General features: G+C 42.6%; 2 protein-coding genes across 3 annotated transcripts in view; both read left to right on the top strand.

Annotated features, from left to right (window-relative positions):
* Positions 1 to 8302, top strand: part of SEC14L5 (SEC14 like lipid binding 5) — a 50078-nt gene extending 41776 nt beyond the window's left edge. Inside the window, exons 15-16 of the mRNA XM_058157821.1 lie at positions 1427 to 1605; positions 4782 to 8302. Of these exons, the coding sequence (XP_058013804.1) occupies positions 1427 to 1605; positions 4782 to 4887 (285 nt within the window). The 3' untranslated portion in view covers positions 4888 to 8302. The remainder of the gene's footprint in view (positions 1 to 1426; positions 1606 to 4781) is intronic.
* Positions 8303 to 10183: 1881 nt separating this feature from the next.
* WDR90 (WD repeat domain 90) overlaps positions 10184 to 16415 on the top strand; it is a 74494-nt gene continuing 68262 nt past the window's right edge. For both annotated transcript variants that reach the window (XM_058157647.1, XM_058157648.1), the window contains exons 1-2: positions 10184 to 10378; positions 15812 to 15903. In XM_058157647.1, coding sequence (XP_058013630.1) covers positions 10198 to 10378; positions 15812 to 15903 — 273 coding nt within the window. In that variant the 5' untranslated portion in view covers positions 10184 to 10197. The remainder of the gene's footprint in view (positions 10379 to 15811; positions 15904 to 16415) is intronic.

Here is a 16415-nt window from a genome sequence, read left to right as displayed (position 1 = left end):
GAAAGCTTTCCACGGCACCCGGTTCATCGGGATGGTCAGATCTCTGCAATTTATAATGTACCTAAGTGCGAAGAGTGTTTTGCCACTACTAATTGAATTATATGCATTAGCTTATTAATTAAGAAACGGATTGCAGGGCAAGTTGAAAGAGTAAAAGATAATGCAGTAGTAAGCAATTATAAATATGTGAAAGGTGTGAGAGATAGATTGACTAAGTAGGTAGGTAGAAGAAAGAAAGGTAGGTAGGTAGGTAGGTAGGTAGATAGATACCATGTTTCCCCGAAAATAAGACCCTGTCTTATATTTTTTTTGAACCCCGAAATAAGCTCTTGTCCTTATTTTCGGGGAGGTTTTATTATTTTGGGACATGTGGAGCAAGACAGGGCTCCTCTTGCCATATTACCTTACCTGGTTAGCTCTGTCTCCCTAACCCTAATCAGAGGAAATGGCGGGGACCAGCTGCGCATGGGTTTAAATATTTTCGGGGAGGGCTTATTTTTGGGGAAACATAGTAGGTGGGGTAGGGTAGGGTAGTAGGTAGGTAGGTAGGTAGGTAGGTAGATAGATGATAAGTAGGTAGGTAGATAGATAGGTAGAAAGATAATAGATTAGAGAGAGATAGAGAGAGAGAGAGAGAGAGGTGGGATTCAAGTAATTTAACAACTGGTTCTCTGCCCCAATGATTTCTTCCAACAACCAGTTTGCCAAACTGCTCAAAAAGTTAACAACCGGTTCTCCCGAAGTGGTGCGAACTGGCTGAATCCGACCACTGGAGAGAGGGAAAGAGAGATAATAGACAGATAGATAGGTAGGTAGGTAGGTAGACAGGCAGATAGATAGATAGATGGATGGATGGATGACAAATGATAGATAGATGATAGCTAATAGCTAGACGATAGATGACAGCTAGCTAGAGACAGATACAGATAGAACATTCCTTGGGCCATTATTAGGTGGCATGAGAAAAAAAAGATCAAAACTATCTATGAAAAACCTGAATCAGAAGTTTGTTTCCACGTCCATGTCTGAACCTAGAAAACACATGGGCAGATGTGCTCCTTTCCAGAAAAATTATATCTTGTCGTTCTAAGGTTGCTATTATGCAGCCCCAGATAGGTATCCAAGGAGCTCCAGACCACAGATGCTTAGCGCTCCTGAAATCCCTCCGGAGGATGGCCTCCTTCTTCGCACGCTAGCTTAGAAAGGCTCATTTCAGTAGGAAACATGATTGGGGTGGGGGGGATCAACTCGGTCGAATCCACGGGGATCTTTAACAGAATCGCCAAGAATTTGCCTGTAGGATTTGTCTTTATCTCCCTGCAGCAAGAGGGAGGAGGAGTTTGAAAGCTACTGAAGGCAGAGACAAACAAGCATCTCGTTTATCCCTCCCTGCCTGTGTGTTTCCCCCTCGTGTCTCTGCTTCCAGGGTTCCCATGTGACTCGCTGGCCAGGTTTTTACATCCTGCAGTGGAAAATGCACAGCCCAATTCCCTGCACGGGGACCAGCCTTTCTCGGGTCGACGACGTCTTGGCTACGCTCCAGGTCTCTAATCACAAATGCAAAATCCTGTATTATTATGAGGTGCTTGCATCCAAGGAGTTTAGGTAAGCAAAGTACTGGGGGCATCTACAGTAGTGGCCAAAATTGTGGAAACCTTTTGGGAAAAGAAAAGAATAGAATAGATTTTTTTATTGGCCAAGTGTGATTGGACACACAAAGAATTTGTTTTGGTGCATATGCTCTCAGTGTACATAAAAGGAAAAAAAAAACCTTCATCAAAGGTACAACATTTACAACACAAATGATGGTCATAGGTTGCAATTTAACCCTTAATGATAGCAACAAAAAGTTACAGTCATACAGTCATAAGTGGAAGGAGATGGGTGATGAAAACGATGAGAAGATTAATAGTAGTGTAGATTTAGTAAATAGTTTGACATTGTTGAGGGAATTATTTGTTTTGCAGAGTGATGGCCTTCGGGGAAAAAAGTGTATTTTTGAGGTTTGATGGCTAATAGCACCACTTTTTTGGGGGGGAGTTTCAAGATAATCCTATTCCACTGCTGGAATGGCCTGGGAATAGCCCAGACTTTAACCCAATTGAAAATTGATGGAGCTGACTAAAGAAACTGGTTAATTAGAAACGACCCAGCAATAAAACCCAGTTAATAGAAGCCATCCTTCAATCTTGGTTTCACATTATAACAGCTGCAGAACTAAAAGACTTGGTTCAGTCCATGGGAAGACGTTGTAAGGCCGTAATTCGTGCCAAAGGTTACCCAGCTAAGAGTTAACTGACATGGTGATAATTTTCGTACTGTATATCTCATTTTTTGTATGGTGATAATTTTTTGTATATCTCGTTTTTTCTACGTGTTTCACTTTTCTTTATACTGTAACTGCTATTCCAATAGCCAATCCTTCGTAAAAGTTATTGCACTACATTCTTGATTAAAGTATCTTTCCATTGATATATAATTTTATGGTACTACTCAAAAAAAAAAAGTGGTGTTATTAGCTAGTTTTAGAAAATACATTCCCCAAAAGGTTTCCACAATTTTGGCCACTACTGTATTTATTTATTCATTCATTTATTTGCATCCTGCTTTTGTTATTTTTACAAATACAGGTAGCCCTCAACGTATGACCACAATGGAGCTTAAAATTTCTGTTGTTAAGTGAGACATTTCTTACGTGAGTTTTGTCCCATTTTATCCCCTTCCTTGCCCCAGTTGTTAAGTGAATCACTGCATTTCATAAGTCAGTCACCCGGTTGTTAAGTAAACCTGGCTTCTTCATGGACTTTACTTGTCAGAAGGTCGCAGAAGGGGATCACATGACACCCAGGACATAGCAACGGTCGTAAACACGAGTCCGTTGCTAAGTATCTGAATTTTGATCTTGATCCTGGGGATGCTACAAAATTCGTTAACTGTGAAAAACAGACATAAGTCACTCAATGCCGTTGTAACTTCGAACGGTTACTAAACAAACTGTCAAGGACTACCTGTGACTCAAGGCAGAAAATATATCTAACACACCTTCCTCCTCCTATTTTCCCCACAACAACCCTGTAAGGTTGGTTGGGCTGAGTGTGTCCCAAGGTCACCCAACCAGATTTCATGGCTAAGGCGGGACTAAAACTCACCGTCTCCTGGTGATTGGTCTACAGTCGCCCGGCAATGGCCTTCATGCCTAAGGCAGGACTAGAACTCACCGTCTCCTGGTGATTGGTCTACAGTCGCCCGGCAATGGCCTTCATGCCTAAGGCAGCACTAGAACTCACCGTCTCCTGGTGATTGGTCTACAGTCGCCCGGAAATGGCCTTCATGCCTAAGGCAGGACTAGAACTCCCCGTCTCCTGGTGATTGGTCTACAGTTGCCCGACAATGGCCTTCATGCCTAAGGCAGAATTAGAACTCACTGTCTCCTGGTGATTGGTCTACAGTCTTCCGGCAATGGCCTTCATGCCTAAGGCAGGACTAGAACTCACCATCTCCTAGTGATTGGTCTACAGTCGCCCGGCAATGGCCTTCATACCTAAGGCAGAATTAGAACTCACCGTTTCCTGGTAATTGGTCTACAGTCGCCCGGCAATGGCCTTCATGGCTAAGGCAGGACTAGAATTCACCGTCTCCTGGTGATTGGTCTACAGTCACCGAGCCGGCTTTCACAACAAAGGCGGGACCAGAACTCACAGTCTCCCACTTTCTAGCCTGATGCTTTAACCACTAGATGAAACTGCTTTAACCACTAGATGCAATCTGTGGAGGCATCCATTGGCTGAAATCTTTTTTTTTTTTTGCTTTGAGACACCTTCCTGGCTATTAACTCTTTCTTTCTATTTCCATTTTTATTTTATTTTTTTTATTTTATTTTTTTTATTTTTGCACATTTGGCTTTTCCTTTGTTTTCTCTTCTGTATGTTAATTCAGAAATTAGATGCAAAAAAACACCTCTACACGTTTCACTTAGCGGGGAAGCTGTGTTCTGTCCTTCCCTCCCATTCTTTGTCTTGCTGTCCCTCTTTTTGGGGACTCTTAACCAATTCCACACGGTGGCTTAGGGGTTAAGACAGCTGAGCTTGTTGGCAGTTCGGCGGTTCGAATCCCTAGTGCTGCTGTGTAATGGGGTGAGCTCCCATTACTAGTCCCAGCTTCTGCCAACCTAGCAGTTTCGAAAGCACGTAAAAATGCAAGTAGAAAAAATAGGGGCCACCTTTGGTGGGAAGGTAACAGCGTTCTGTGCGCCTTTGGCGTTGAGTCATGCCGGCCACATGACCACGGAGACGTCTTCGGACAGCGCTGGCTCTTCGGCTTTGAAACGGAGATGAGCACCGCCCCCTCGAGTCGGCAACGACTAGCACGTAAGTGCGAGGGGAACCTTTACCTTTTTAACCAATTCTAAATGTGATTCTTCAGCTGAACCACGTAGTTTCTGTAAATCACAGCCGCTGAACACTCCAATCTCTGCTAGGCTCTGAAAACAATGCCATGGAGAGCCTGGGGATGGGGGCGGGCAAATAGGGGGTGGGTGGAGAGAACAATGCTTGTCTGATCTTGGCCATCTGCCCTCCGAGCAACTCTTCTTGACATCTTCCAGCCACAAATGAGATCCCTGCGGATGGATGCTGGACAGCGGGGCTTCCAGCTGAGCAGATGATCAGCCAAGCGAGGGCAGGGGAAGGGAAAAGGGGGGAGGGGACGGAGGGCCCCCCCCCAAAGCGCTGGGGTCTCATTAAGGGCCGGAGATAACGAGCGCTTCCTTTCTCCCCTTCCAGGGGCTCCATGACGAGTCTGGAGTCGTGCACGAGTGGATTTTCGCAGCTCAGTGGAGCCACCACCTCCTCCACTCGATCGCAGAGCAGTTCCTTGGTCTCCAGATAGCATCGCCCACCCGGGGAGACGTGGAGCCCCGGAGGGCTGGACCAAGATGCTTTCTTCGAGGCTGCGACCCGCGAGAGGCTCGAGGCAGCCTTCAGGGAGGATCATGGAGGAGATCCAGGGACGCTTTTATCAACCAGCTTGAAATCCTTCCTTCCCTCCTTCCTTCCCTTCTCCCTCCCTCCCTCCTTTCTTTCTTCCCCCCTCCCTTCCTTCTTGCCTTCTTCCTTTCCTCCCTCCCTCCCTGCCTTTTTCCTCCCTCATTCACTTTTTCCTCCCGTCTCCCTCTTTCTTCTCTCCTCCCTCCCTCCATTCTTTGGCCCTCCCTCACTTTTTCCTTTTTTTATCCTTCCTTTCTCCCTCCCTTCTTTCTCCTCCCTCGCTTTTTCCTTCCTTCTTCCTCTCTTTTTCCCTTTCATCCTCCCTTTCTCCCTCCCTTCTTCCACCTTCCCTCCCTTCTTCCTCCTTTCCTCCATTTTTCCTTTTCATCTTTCCTTCCTTCCTTCTTTCTCCCCCTTTCTTCTTCTCTCCCTCCCTCCCTCCCTCTCTTTCCTCTCTCCTCTCCTTCCTCCTTCCCCCCCTCCCTCCTTCCTCTCCCTAAGACTGAAAAATCTTCTAAATCTTGGAGACTGCCCCTCTCCAGCTGTACATTAGCCAACCTGTCAGTTAGAATGCCGACAGTACTAATTTTTGCATGGATTTTACAACATTCGTAGGGTTAAAGGGCTCTTCCCACTACTCAGCACCATTCGATCTGAAATGTAGAGCTAGCTGAGGTTGCCTTACCTACTTATGGCTTCTAGAGCCAAAAGCCAACAACACAAAACCCCTCCAGGCCCCTGGTTAGCTTCATTGTGCGTCAGCAATGCCATTGGTGTTCCAGCAAGGTACGAACTATGTGCCTGGACAGCAGAATTGAGCTGCAAACCGTTGATGTATACATACACACCGTTGGGTAGATTTACGTTCTGGGTAACTTCAGGCAGGGAACTTAACTCAGAGATTTAGAGACCTACATATTACTGTCTAAAGCAGGGGTGTCCAATCCTGGCAACTTTTTAAGATCGTTGGGATTTCAACTCCCAGAATTCCCCCAACCCAGCATGGGTAGCTGGGGAATTCTGGGAGTTGAAGTCCACAGGCTTCAAAAGTTGCCGAGATTGGACACCCCCTGGATTAATGTGTTGGAACTGAGAAATACCCTGTTGTTTCCCTACCGTGCACTGAAATAGCTCTAACTTGAAAAGAGCAACAGATTTTTCTCTTCCCTTTTTATTTCCTCAGGTCTGTGAGCAATAATTGAAGCCGATCTCTGCCCGATGGGTTTGCTCAGGGTTGAAAACATGTTCCTCTCTCTCTCTCTCTCTTTCCTTCTCTCTCTCTCTCTCTCTATCTCTGTCTCTCTCTGTCTCTCTCTCTCTCTTTCCTTCTTTCTCTCTCTCTCTCTCTCTCTCTCTCTTTCTCTTTTTCTCTCTTTCCTTCTCTCTCTCTCTCTCTCTCTGTATATATATATAAAGGGCTAAGCAAAAGCAATATTTCATTTCTTACAAGGCACAAAAACTCTTTCACAGTGTTAAGGAAGCAATTGTTTTAGGAAGCCAGAGCTAACACAAGTTAGGGTAGGCACTTTAAGAGCGTGTGGGCGTGGGTGTGTGTGGGCGTGCATGCATTTTCTGAGTATGTATGTGTATCTATCTATCTATTTATATATATATATACATATATAATCTATAGATACAGTATATACAGATCAGTAGTGGGTTTCAATTTAGTTTGCTACTGGATTGCTAGTGCGCGACGCTTCTGCGCGTGCACAGAAGCATCCGGGCAGGTGGGTGGAACCGCCTGCCGCTACCGGTTCGCCCGATCTGGGGTGAACCGGTAAGCAACCTACTACTGATACAGATAGATGTATGGAACTTAAAAATCCCTTAAGTCCCATTTACAGAAAAAAAGAATTAAGGCTTCAGTTTAATTATTTGTATCCTTTTATAGGCACAACTTGATTATTTATTCGGGGATATGCCTCCTTGTTTTAAGTATTGGCTTTTCTTTTTTTTTTAAGCCAAAAAAGAATTGAGTGGGGTTCTGGTAACTTCAGCTTTATACTTTGGGGGGTGGGGGTGGGGGAAAGGGCTTGCGTAGTTTCTAATGAGATATTTTTAGATGCCTGCCTGCATTACGTAGAAGAAATCGGACAGATTTCTGGATATCTTGAATCTATGGAGTGATTTATTTTTTTTTAAACTGCAATCAGGAGTCCGTTTGGCTTTGGGGGACTGTTGTGGTAAAGAAACCCTACAGTGGGGAAAACTTTGATTTTTGCAAGTATTAGTTTACCTCCAACGGGGACATCGAGGACTGAAAGATACCCGTTGTGATTGATCCAGAAAGAAATGCCTGAAATGCCTGTACAGAGATGTGAAAAGAAATGGATGGGTGAGAAATGATTAATTAGGAATTTCCTTGAGAAACGTTATGTTCCCTTTTTCCTGCAAGGACAGGATGAATAGCGAAGCAACTGGGACAAGATTCAGCAGGCCTTTTATTATGTTCAGGAGCTGCTTTGGAGGGAGAGGGAATGTAGGTAGTCCTCGAATTACAACAGTTCGTTTAGTGACCGTTCAAAGTGACCCTGGCGGTGAAAAAAAAGGCGATTTATGGTCATTTTTTTCACACTTAAAACCTCTGTAGCATCCCCATCCACGTGATCAACATTCAGACGCTTGGCAACTGGTTCACACTTACGACCGTTGCTATGTCCCAGGGTCACGTGCTCCTCTTTTTGCGAACAAAGTCGACAAGGGAAGCCAGATCCGCTTAAGAACCGGGTGACTTTAACGTCTCAACGGCAGCGTTTCCCTTAACAACGGCGGCAAGAATTGGTCGTCCAATAGGGCGAAGCTCCCTTGAACAACTGCCGGGCTTAACAACTGAAAATTTTGGTGCTCGGTTGTGGTCGTACGTCGAGGACTGCCTGTAGATAATCAGCCAGGGATTCTTCTATCTGTTGCCGCTGTTGCCTCCATAAAGAGAATTGAAGAAGAAATTGCCTTTGTCTTGAAAAACAGGCTGTCCACACAAATGTAGACTGCTTCACAGGAGGTTGTACAGAATTGCAAACAACATGTTCCTGTTGTTGATGATGATGATATTATTATTATTATTATTATTATTATTATTATTATTATTATTATTATTATTATTATTATTATTATTATTATTATGGTTGATCACACAGTCATCCATATTTAGACGGAGTCCGGCATTTTTCTGTACCTATCGAGTCTTTCGCAAGGACCTGGAATAAGCAGATGATTTATTGATAGTGTTAAAAATGTTATCACAGGGATATTACTATTCTTCTTCTTATTTGTTCGAGGCAACAGGAGGGAGGTGGGGGAATTTTGAGCAGAAACTGGAAAGTCAATAAAATAACTTATAATTCTCCATGGTTTTTCCTTCCTTCCTTCCATTGTACTGTAAGGTCCCAAAAATGTACTCGGGTCACCAGAATGCCAAAGAGAGAGACCCAAGAAGAGGCTTAGAAAAATATCAGCTTTCATTTGTAGAAAGAAGAGCTGGGTAAACCGTTCCACACATATACAAAAGAGACATGTAAGGCAGGCCACACCTTGGGGATATCATCAGAGCAGTGGTCACCATCCAGTGGTCCATGGACCACTGGTGGTCCATGAGAAAATTTTGGTGGTCCGCAGAAAAATTATTCCAATTTTTTATTGTACTAAATACTATTTATCTTTTTAAAAAATTCATATTAGTGGTCCTCGGGATTTAAAATTATGAATTTAGTGGTTCCTGAGGTCCGAAAGGTTGGTGACCCCTGCTTCAGAGGCATCAACTTAGTACCCAATTCTGGCCCATGCCTTCCTTGTAGCCCTGTATTAGCTTTGCAGCAAGGAACAGGGGGGCTGAGTGCTTAGCAACACAGGTATTTGTCCGTTGTAACCCTGCCAAACCATGACATAACCCGCTTCTTGAGATATCCACCAGGCATGGAGTTGTACAAAAAAACAAGATAACAGAAGTTAGATCACTGGTGGAAGCCAATGGCAAAATGGTGGGGAGGGGAGGGTTTAATTTCCTCCCTAGTATAACAGCTCAAGATTTGCCATGGAGGGGTGGGGGTGGGGGAAGGAATCCGATTGAAAAGTAGAATCCATTAAATATTTGATATATATTGAAACTGCATTGATAGAATGGTGCGGTGGCCTAGAGGGGGAGCTCTCGCCTCACAATCAGGAGGTTGTGAGTTCGATCCTAGGTAGAGGCAGATATTTGTCTCTCTGGACTCAATGAGAATATATCTGCTGAACAAAGCTCCGCATTGGCGATAGGAAGGGCATCTGGCCAGTCAAAGCTCTGCTAGCTCCATTCAGTTGGCCAGACTCCACCCCACAAGGGATTATGGGGTCATTAAATGATGATGATTGAAATTGCATTGGTCCCTGTCCTTTTATTATTATAGGTTTTCAAAATGGTTTTTCATTGGATAAATTCAGAAGAGCAACCAGGATGATTAGGGGACTGGAGACTAAAACATACAATGAACAGTTGCAGGAACTGGGCCTGGCTAGTCTAGTGAAGAGAAGGACCAGGGAAGACATGATAGCAGTCTTACAATATTTGAGGGGCTGCCACAGAGAGGAGGGGGTCAAGCTATTTTCCAAAGCACCTGAAGGCCAGACAAGGAATAATGGATGGAAACTGATCAAGGAGAGATTCAACCTAGAAATGAGGAGGAATTTTCTGACAGTGAGAACAATCAATTGACGGAACAGAAGTTGCCTTCAGAAGTTGTGGGAGCTTCATCCCTGGAGGCTTTCAAGAAGAGACTGGACTGCCATCTGTCAGAAATGGTGAAGGGTCTCCTGCTTGGATGGAGGGTGGGGGGAGGGTTTGGATTAGATGACCTACAAGATCCCTTCCAACTCTGTTAATCTGTATCTATTCTTCAAAGACATCCTATTTAAAGCCCTATTAAGCCCCTTTGTGATTAAACTTTTTAAATAGACACACATTTATATTTATGTAGTTGGGCTTGCCACTTCCGTTGCAAACAGTTTATTATATGCTTATGTCACATAAAAAAAACAAACAGGGAATGCACGATTTAGATAAACCGGCTTTTCCTTTTGCGGGCTTTTGCAGGAAAGCAAAAGGAAAAAAAAAAACGAGCACGGGCGCCGCTAACAAAGTACGTCCCCATAGAGATAGGAACGTAGGGAGCCGCTCCCTCTTCGCCAAGAGCGCGACTCTATATCCCGGAAGTCGGAAATGGAGGCTTCTCTCATGTCCGCTCTCGTTTCAGCTCTATGCTCCGGAGCGGCCCTTCTAGCCCTGGGAGAGTACGCCCTCCCTCCTTTCGTTGAGGCGACTCTATGGTCGTGGGCAGCTACGCGGGCAGTTCGAGGGCAGCGGCGGGAAGCCGGGCCGAGGCGAGGCGAGCCGAACCGGGCAGCCATGGCCAAAGGTGAGCCGGGACGAGGATCCGGGGCCTTGAGAGCAAGGAGGGCGCCTTCCGTTGTAGTTGCAGTGGTTTCCTCCCCACAAAAAGTTTTTTTTGGGGGGGGGGCGGGTTGCATTTAAATAAACACGACAGGCAGAAGTTCGTCAGGTGTAGCTTCTCTTCCCTCCCTTGCGCGGTCAAAAATTCACGGGTTGGATGCTGTGGTAATAAAGCGGGTGATTTAAAAAAAGGCCAGGAGCCAGCCCAGAGTTGCGATGGGTCAGAGACAGGCAGAAATCCGTCAGGTCGAGCCCTCCTTCTTGCCTCCCTTGGCATGGCCTTGGGGTGTGTGTGTGCTCCATAGCTGTTTGCTTAGAATCTAAGCCTTAGATGGATAGGCTGCAAAATCCAAAAACGTGATATATATATATATATATATATATATATATATATATATATATATATATATATATATATATATATATATATATATATATATATATATATATATATATATATATATATATATATATATATATATATATATATATATATATATATATATATATATATATATATATATATATATATATATATATATATATATATATATATATATATATATATATATATATATATATATATATATATATATATATATATATATATATATATATATATATATATATATATATATATATATATATATATATATATATATATATATATATATATATATATATATATATATATATATATATATATATATATATATATATATATATATATATATATATATATATATATATATATATATATATATATATATATATATATATATATATATATATATATATATATATATATATATATATATATATATATATATATATATATATATATATATATATATATATATATATATATATATATATATATATATATATATATATATATATATATATATATATATATATATATATATATATATATATATATATATATATATATATATATATATATATATATATATATATATATATATATATATATATATATATATATATATATATATATATATATATATATATATATATATATATATATATATATATATATATATATATATATATATATATATATATATATATATATATATATATATATATATATATATATATATATATATATATATATATATATATATATATATATATATATATATATATATATATATATATATATATATATATATATATATATATATATATATATATATATATATATATATATATATATATATATATATATATATATATATATATATATATATATATATATATATATATATATATATATATATACAGGCAGGCAGAAGTTCGTCAGGTCGAGCCTTCCTTCTTGCCTCCCTTGGCATGGGCTTCACTGGGGTGTGTGTGTGTGTGGTTAGAGTCCAGTAGCCTGTTGGGTTGCAGGTCCTGCATGTCTGGGAAGGAAAATAAGGCAAGTGAACAACAGGCAGGCAGAAGTTCGTCAGGTCGAGCCCTCCTTTTTGCCTCCCTTGGCATGGGCTTCACTGGGGTGTGTGTGTGGTTAGAGTCCAGTAGCCTGTTGGGTTGCAGGTCCTGCATGTCTGGGAAGGAAAATAAGGCAACTGACAGGCAGGAGTTCATCATGTGTAGCTTCTCTCCCATTTCTGCAGAGTCAAAAATTCACAGGTTGGATGCTGTGGTACTACTAAAGTGTGTGATTAAAAAAAGGCCAGGAGCCAGTCCAGAGTTGCAATGGGGCAGAGACAGGCAGAAGTTTGTCAGGTCGAGCCTTCCTTCTTGCCTTCCTTAGCATGGGCTTCACTGGTGTGTGTTTGTGGTTAGAGTCCAGTAGCCTGTTGGGTTGCGGCTCAGGGGTCCTGCATGTCTGGGAAGGAAAATAAGGCAACTGACAGGCAGGAATTTGTCAGGTGTAGCTTCTCTCCCCGTGGGGTCAAAAATTCAAGGATTGGATGCTGTGGTAATAAAGTGGGTGGTTAAAGATCCCAGGAACGAGCCCAGAGTTGCGGTAGGTCAGAGACAGGCAGAAATCCGTCAGGTTGAGCCTTCCTTCTTGCCTCCCTTGGCATGGGCTTCACTGGTTTGTGTGGTTAGCCTGTTGGGTTGCAGGTACTGCATGTCTGGGAAGGAAAATAAGGCAGTGAATGACAGGCAGAAGTTCACCAGAGGGGAATGTAATTAAGAAAATTCCATCAGGTCGAGCCTTTCTTGCCTCCCTTTACATGGGCTTCACTGGTGGGTGGTTAGAGTCCAGTAGCCTGTTGGGTTACGGCTCAGGGGTCCTGCGTGTCTGGGAAGGAAAAATCAGGCAGGTGAGTGACAGGCAGAAGTTCTCTAGGTGCAGCATTGCTCCGTCTTTGCAAGGGAGCGCTTCATGGCTTGGATGTCTGCCTGCTCCATAGCTGTATCTGGTTGCTTAGAATCTAAGCCTTAGATGGATAGGCTGCAAAATCCAAACACGTGATATATATAGAATTCTACGCGGGAGAAAACCCGAATAACCAACTACATACAAACTACATACAAACACCCACGAAAACCTCAGAAAATATATATATATATATATATATGTATATATGTATATATGTATATATGTATATATGTATTTGTTTTCTGAGGTTTTCACGGGTGTTTGTATATAGGTCTTTGGTTGTTGGTTTTCTCCTGTATTGAGGACGCTGACGAAGTCTCATTCGTCATCTTCAGGCTTCAGCCGTGCTTCTGGGAGCAAGAAGCACGAAGCTGAAGCCTGAAGATGACGAATGAGACTTCGTCGAAACGTCGCCAAGACACTTCCAATTTTACACGGGAGAAAACCCGAACAACCAAAGACCTGTATATATGTATATATGTATATATAAAACAATATATAATATGCAAAATATATAATATGCAAAATATAATATGCAAAAATATATAATAGGCCGGGATAGCTCAGGCAGTAGAGAAGCCTGTTATTAGAACACAGAGCCTGCAATTACTGCAGGTTCGAGCCCGGCCCAAGGTTGACTCAGCCTTCCACCCTTTATAAGGTAGGTAAAATGAGGACCCAGATTGTTGGGGGGGCAATAAGTTGACTTTGTAAAAAAAAAATATACAAATAGAATGAGACTATTGCCTTATACATTGTAAGCCGCCCTGAGTCTTCAGAGAAGGGCGGGGTATAAATGTAAACAAATATATATATATATATATAACAGTATAGTAGTTAGATGGGATAATACAGTCTTAACACCAGTTGGAGAGATCAGATTTGATCAACTGAATAATAGCTAAAAATCCATCAGGTGCATCTGTCCTTCATCTCTCTAGGAGGGTAACTGTTGAATTGCACACCTTTGGGGTGTAACTGAATTGGGGTGGGGGAGAGGAACTATCAATGAAATACTATGTAAGAGGCAGAAATTCACCAGGTGCAGCTTTTCAGTCCTGAAGGTAAGCTACACTGGTTGGACGTCTGCAGCGCTTCTTGCATGTTATTAAAATATAGAAGCACTATAGAAAGAACGGTTTACAAGCACTAGTTAATCATGGAGTAAATCTGTGTATGTATGTGTGTATATATGTGTATCTATAGGTATATTTGTATATCTACACTCTATGTATGTGTACGTATATACATCTATGTACTGTATATGTGCATATGTGTGTGTATGTATATATATATTTCTGTGTATATGCATATTATCTGTATGTGTGGATAAATAGATACGGGAGAGATGATAGATAGATAGATAGATAGATAGATAGATAGATAGATAGATAGATAGATAGATAGATATAGATGAGAGATAGATAGAGAGAGAGAAGTTAGAGATTGGAGGGATTGGGGGTGGGGGGCACCGTTTATCGGTGGTTCTCATCCTATCTCTCTGACCGTTCGCAGACAGTGTTGGCAGGGGGGCAGAGATCGACTCCTAGGTGCCTCACTTGTGGGGTGCCTCAGGGGTCGGTTCTCTCGCCTCTCCTGTTCAACATCTACCTGAAGCCGCTGGGTGAAGTTATCCGTGGTTTCGGGGTGGATTATCATCTGTACGCTGACGATACTCAGCTGTACATTTCCACCCCGAACCACCCCAACGAAGCGGTCGAGGTGATGGCCCGGTGTCTTGAAGCCGTGCGGGTCTGGATGGGGAGGAACAGGCTCCAACTCAACCCCACCAAGACAGAGTGGCTGTGGGTTCCGGCGTCCCGGTACAGTCAGCTTACACCTTCGCTGACTGTTGGGGGTGAAGTATTGGCCCCCAGGGGAAGGGTGCGCAACTTAGGCATTCTCCTGGACGATCGGCTGTCTTTAGAAGAACAACTGATGGCCGTCGCCAGGGGAGCATTTTATCAGATTCGCCTGATCCGCCAGTTGCGCCCCTTCCTTGACCGGGATTCCTTGCGCATGGTCACTCATGCCCTCGTTACTTCTCGCCTGGACTATTGCAATGCTCTCTACATGGGGCTCCCCTTGAAGAGCACCAGGAGGCTCCAGCTAGTCCAGAATGCGGCTGCGCGGGTAATAGAGGGAGCACCACGTTGCTCCCATATAACACCTATCCTGCGTGGCCTGCACTGGCTGCCGGTAGCCTTCCGGGTGCAATTCAAGGTGTTAGTGACCACCTTCAAAGCGCTCCATGGCTTAGGACCGGGCTATTTACGAGACCGCCTTCTGCCACCGCTGGCCTCCCAACGACCTGTGTGCTCCCATAGAGTGGGCCTGCTCAGGGTGCCGTCGACCAAACAATGTTGGTTGGCGGCCCCCAGAGGGAGAGCCTTCTCTGTGGCAGCACCGGCCCTTTGGAACGAGTTACCTCCGGGGTTACGCCAACTCCCCGATCTCCGAACCTTCAAGTGGGAACTGAAGACCTTACTATTTAATCGTGCGGGACTAGCCTGAGTGCATTTTAATTAAAAATTTAATTAAATTTTAAGGGTTTTTACGTCGGTCTATGACTGTTTTAGTTAAATTAGGCCTATTTAATATTTTGTTTTAAATTTGTTTTAAATTTGTTATTTATATTATGTACTATTTGTGTTTTTAAAAGGCTGTAAACCGCCCTGAGTCCTTCGGGAGAAGGGCGGTATAGAAATTAAACTATAAATAAATAAAATAAAATAAATAGAAATAATAGAGAGATAGTAGAGAGAGAGAGAGAGATGATGTGTGTGAGAGAGAGATGCATGTGTCTGTGTGTACATATGTATGGTTTTGTATGCTTTTTATATTATATTGTCCATTGTTTTGAGTTCTGTTTAACTATTACAACTTACCTTCAGGTTTCTTCCAGTCATAATTTTAAAATCTCTATACTGAAAGCCTACTCAGAAAGCCTACTCAGAATGAATGAGGAATGTAGTATTGGGAATACTAATTGGGGCTCATCGCTCTTTTATTCCAACCCTCCCCCCCCCCCCCCAGTGTGGCAGCATCCTTATCTGAACATCTTCAAACACTTTAAAGTAGAAGAATGGAAAAGATCTACCAAGGATGGGGATGTGACAACCTTTATGGTAAGGCCAAATCTCCTGATATTTCTCTCAGTCGCTTAATTTATATTAAATTAAATTGCATTTGCTCAGTTTCCTACGGTATTCTGTAGTTCACTTACTCTGACATCTGAACTTAGATTACGGCATAGATCATGGTTAGAAGTGCCTTAACTTCTCCAGAATTACATATACATTGCCTTAAACCCTTTAAACCGGGGGTTTCCAACCTTGACAACTTTAACTTCAACTCCCAAAGTTCCTCCTGGGAGTTGAAGTCCACACGTCTTAAAGTTGTCAAGGTTGGAGACCCCTGCTTTAAACCAGCTGGGTACCAGGGACCGGTTGTGTGGACAGAGGTTTTTCCACTTACCGGAGGGAGCATGGTTTGGTGTGCTGACTGCATCCCACGGATGCGGCTTTTTGTTTGTTTGTGCAGCCCAGTTTTTAGCATGCCATGGCCCGGTGCTGGTCCCCAGACTAGGGTTTGAGATACCTGCCTTAAACTATATGTCTTTATGGATGAACTCATGGCG

The sequence above is a fragment of the Ahaetulla prasina genome, chromosome 14, assembly GCF_028640845.1.
Source record: "Ahaetulla prasina isolate Xishuangbanna chromosome 14, ASM2864084v1, whole genome shotgun sequence".
Lineage (NCBI taxonomy): Eukaryota > Metazoa > Chordata > Lepidosauria > Squamata > Colubridae > Ahaetulla > Ahaetulla prasina.
The sequence above is the reverse complement of the archived record's forward strand: the minus strand, read 5'-3'. Positions and strand labels throughout refer to the sequence as shown.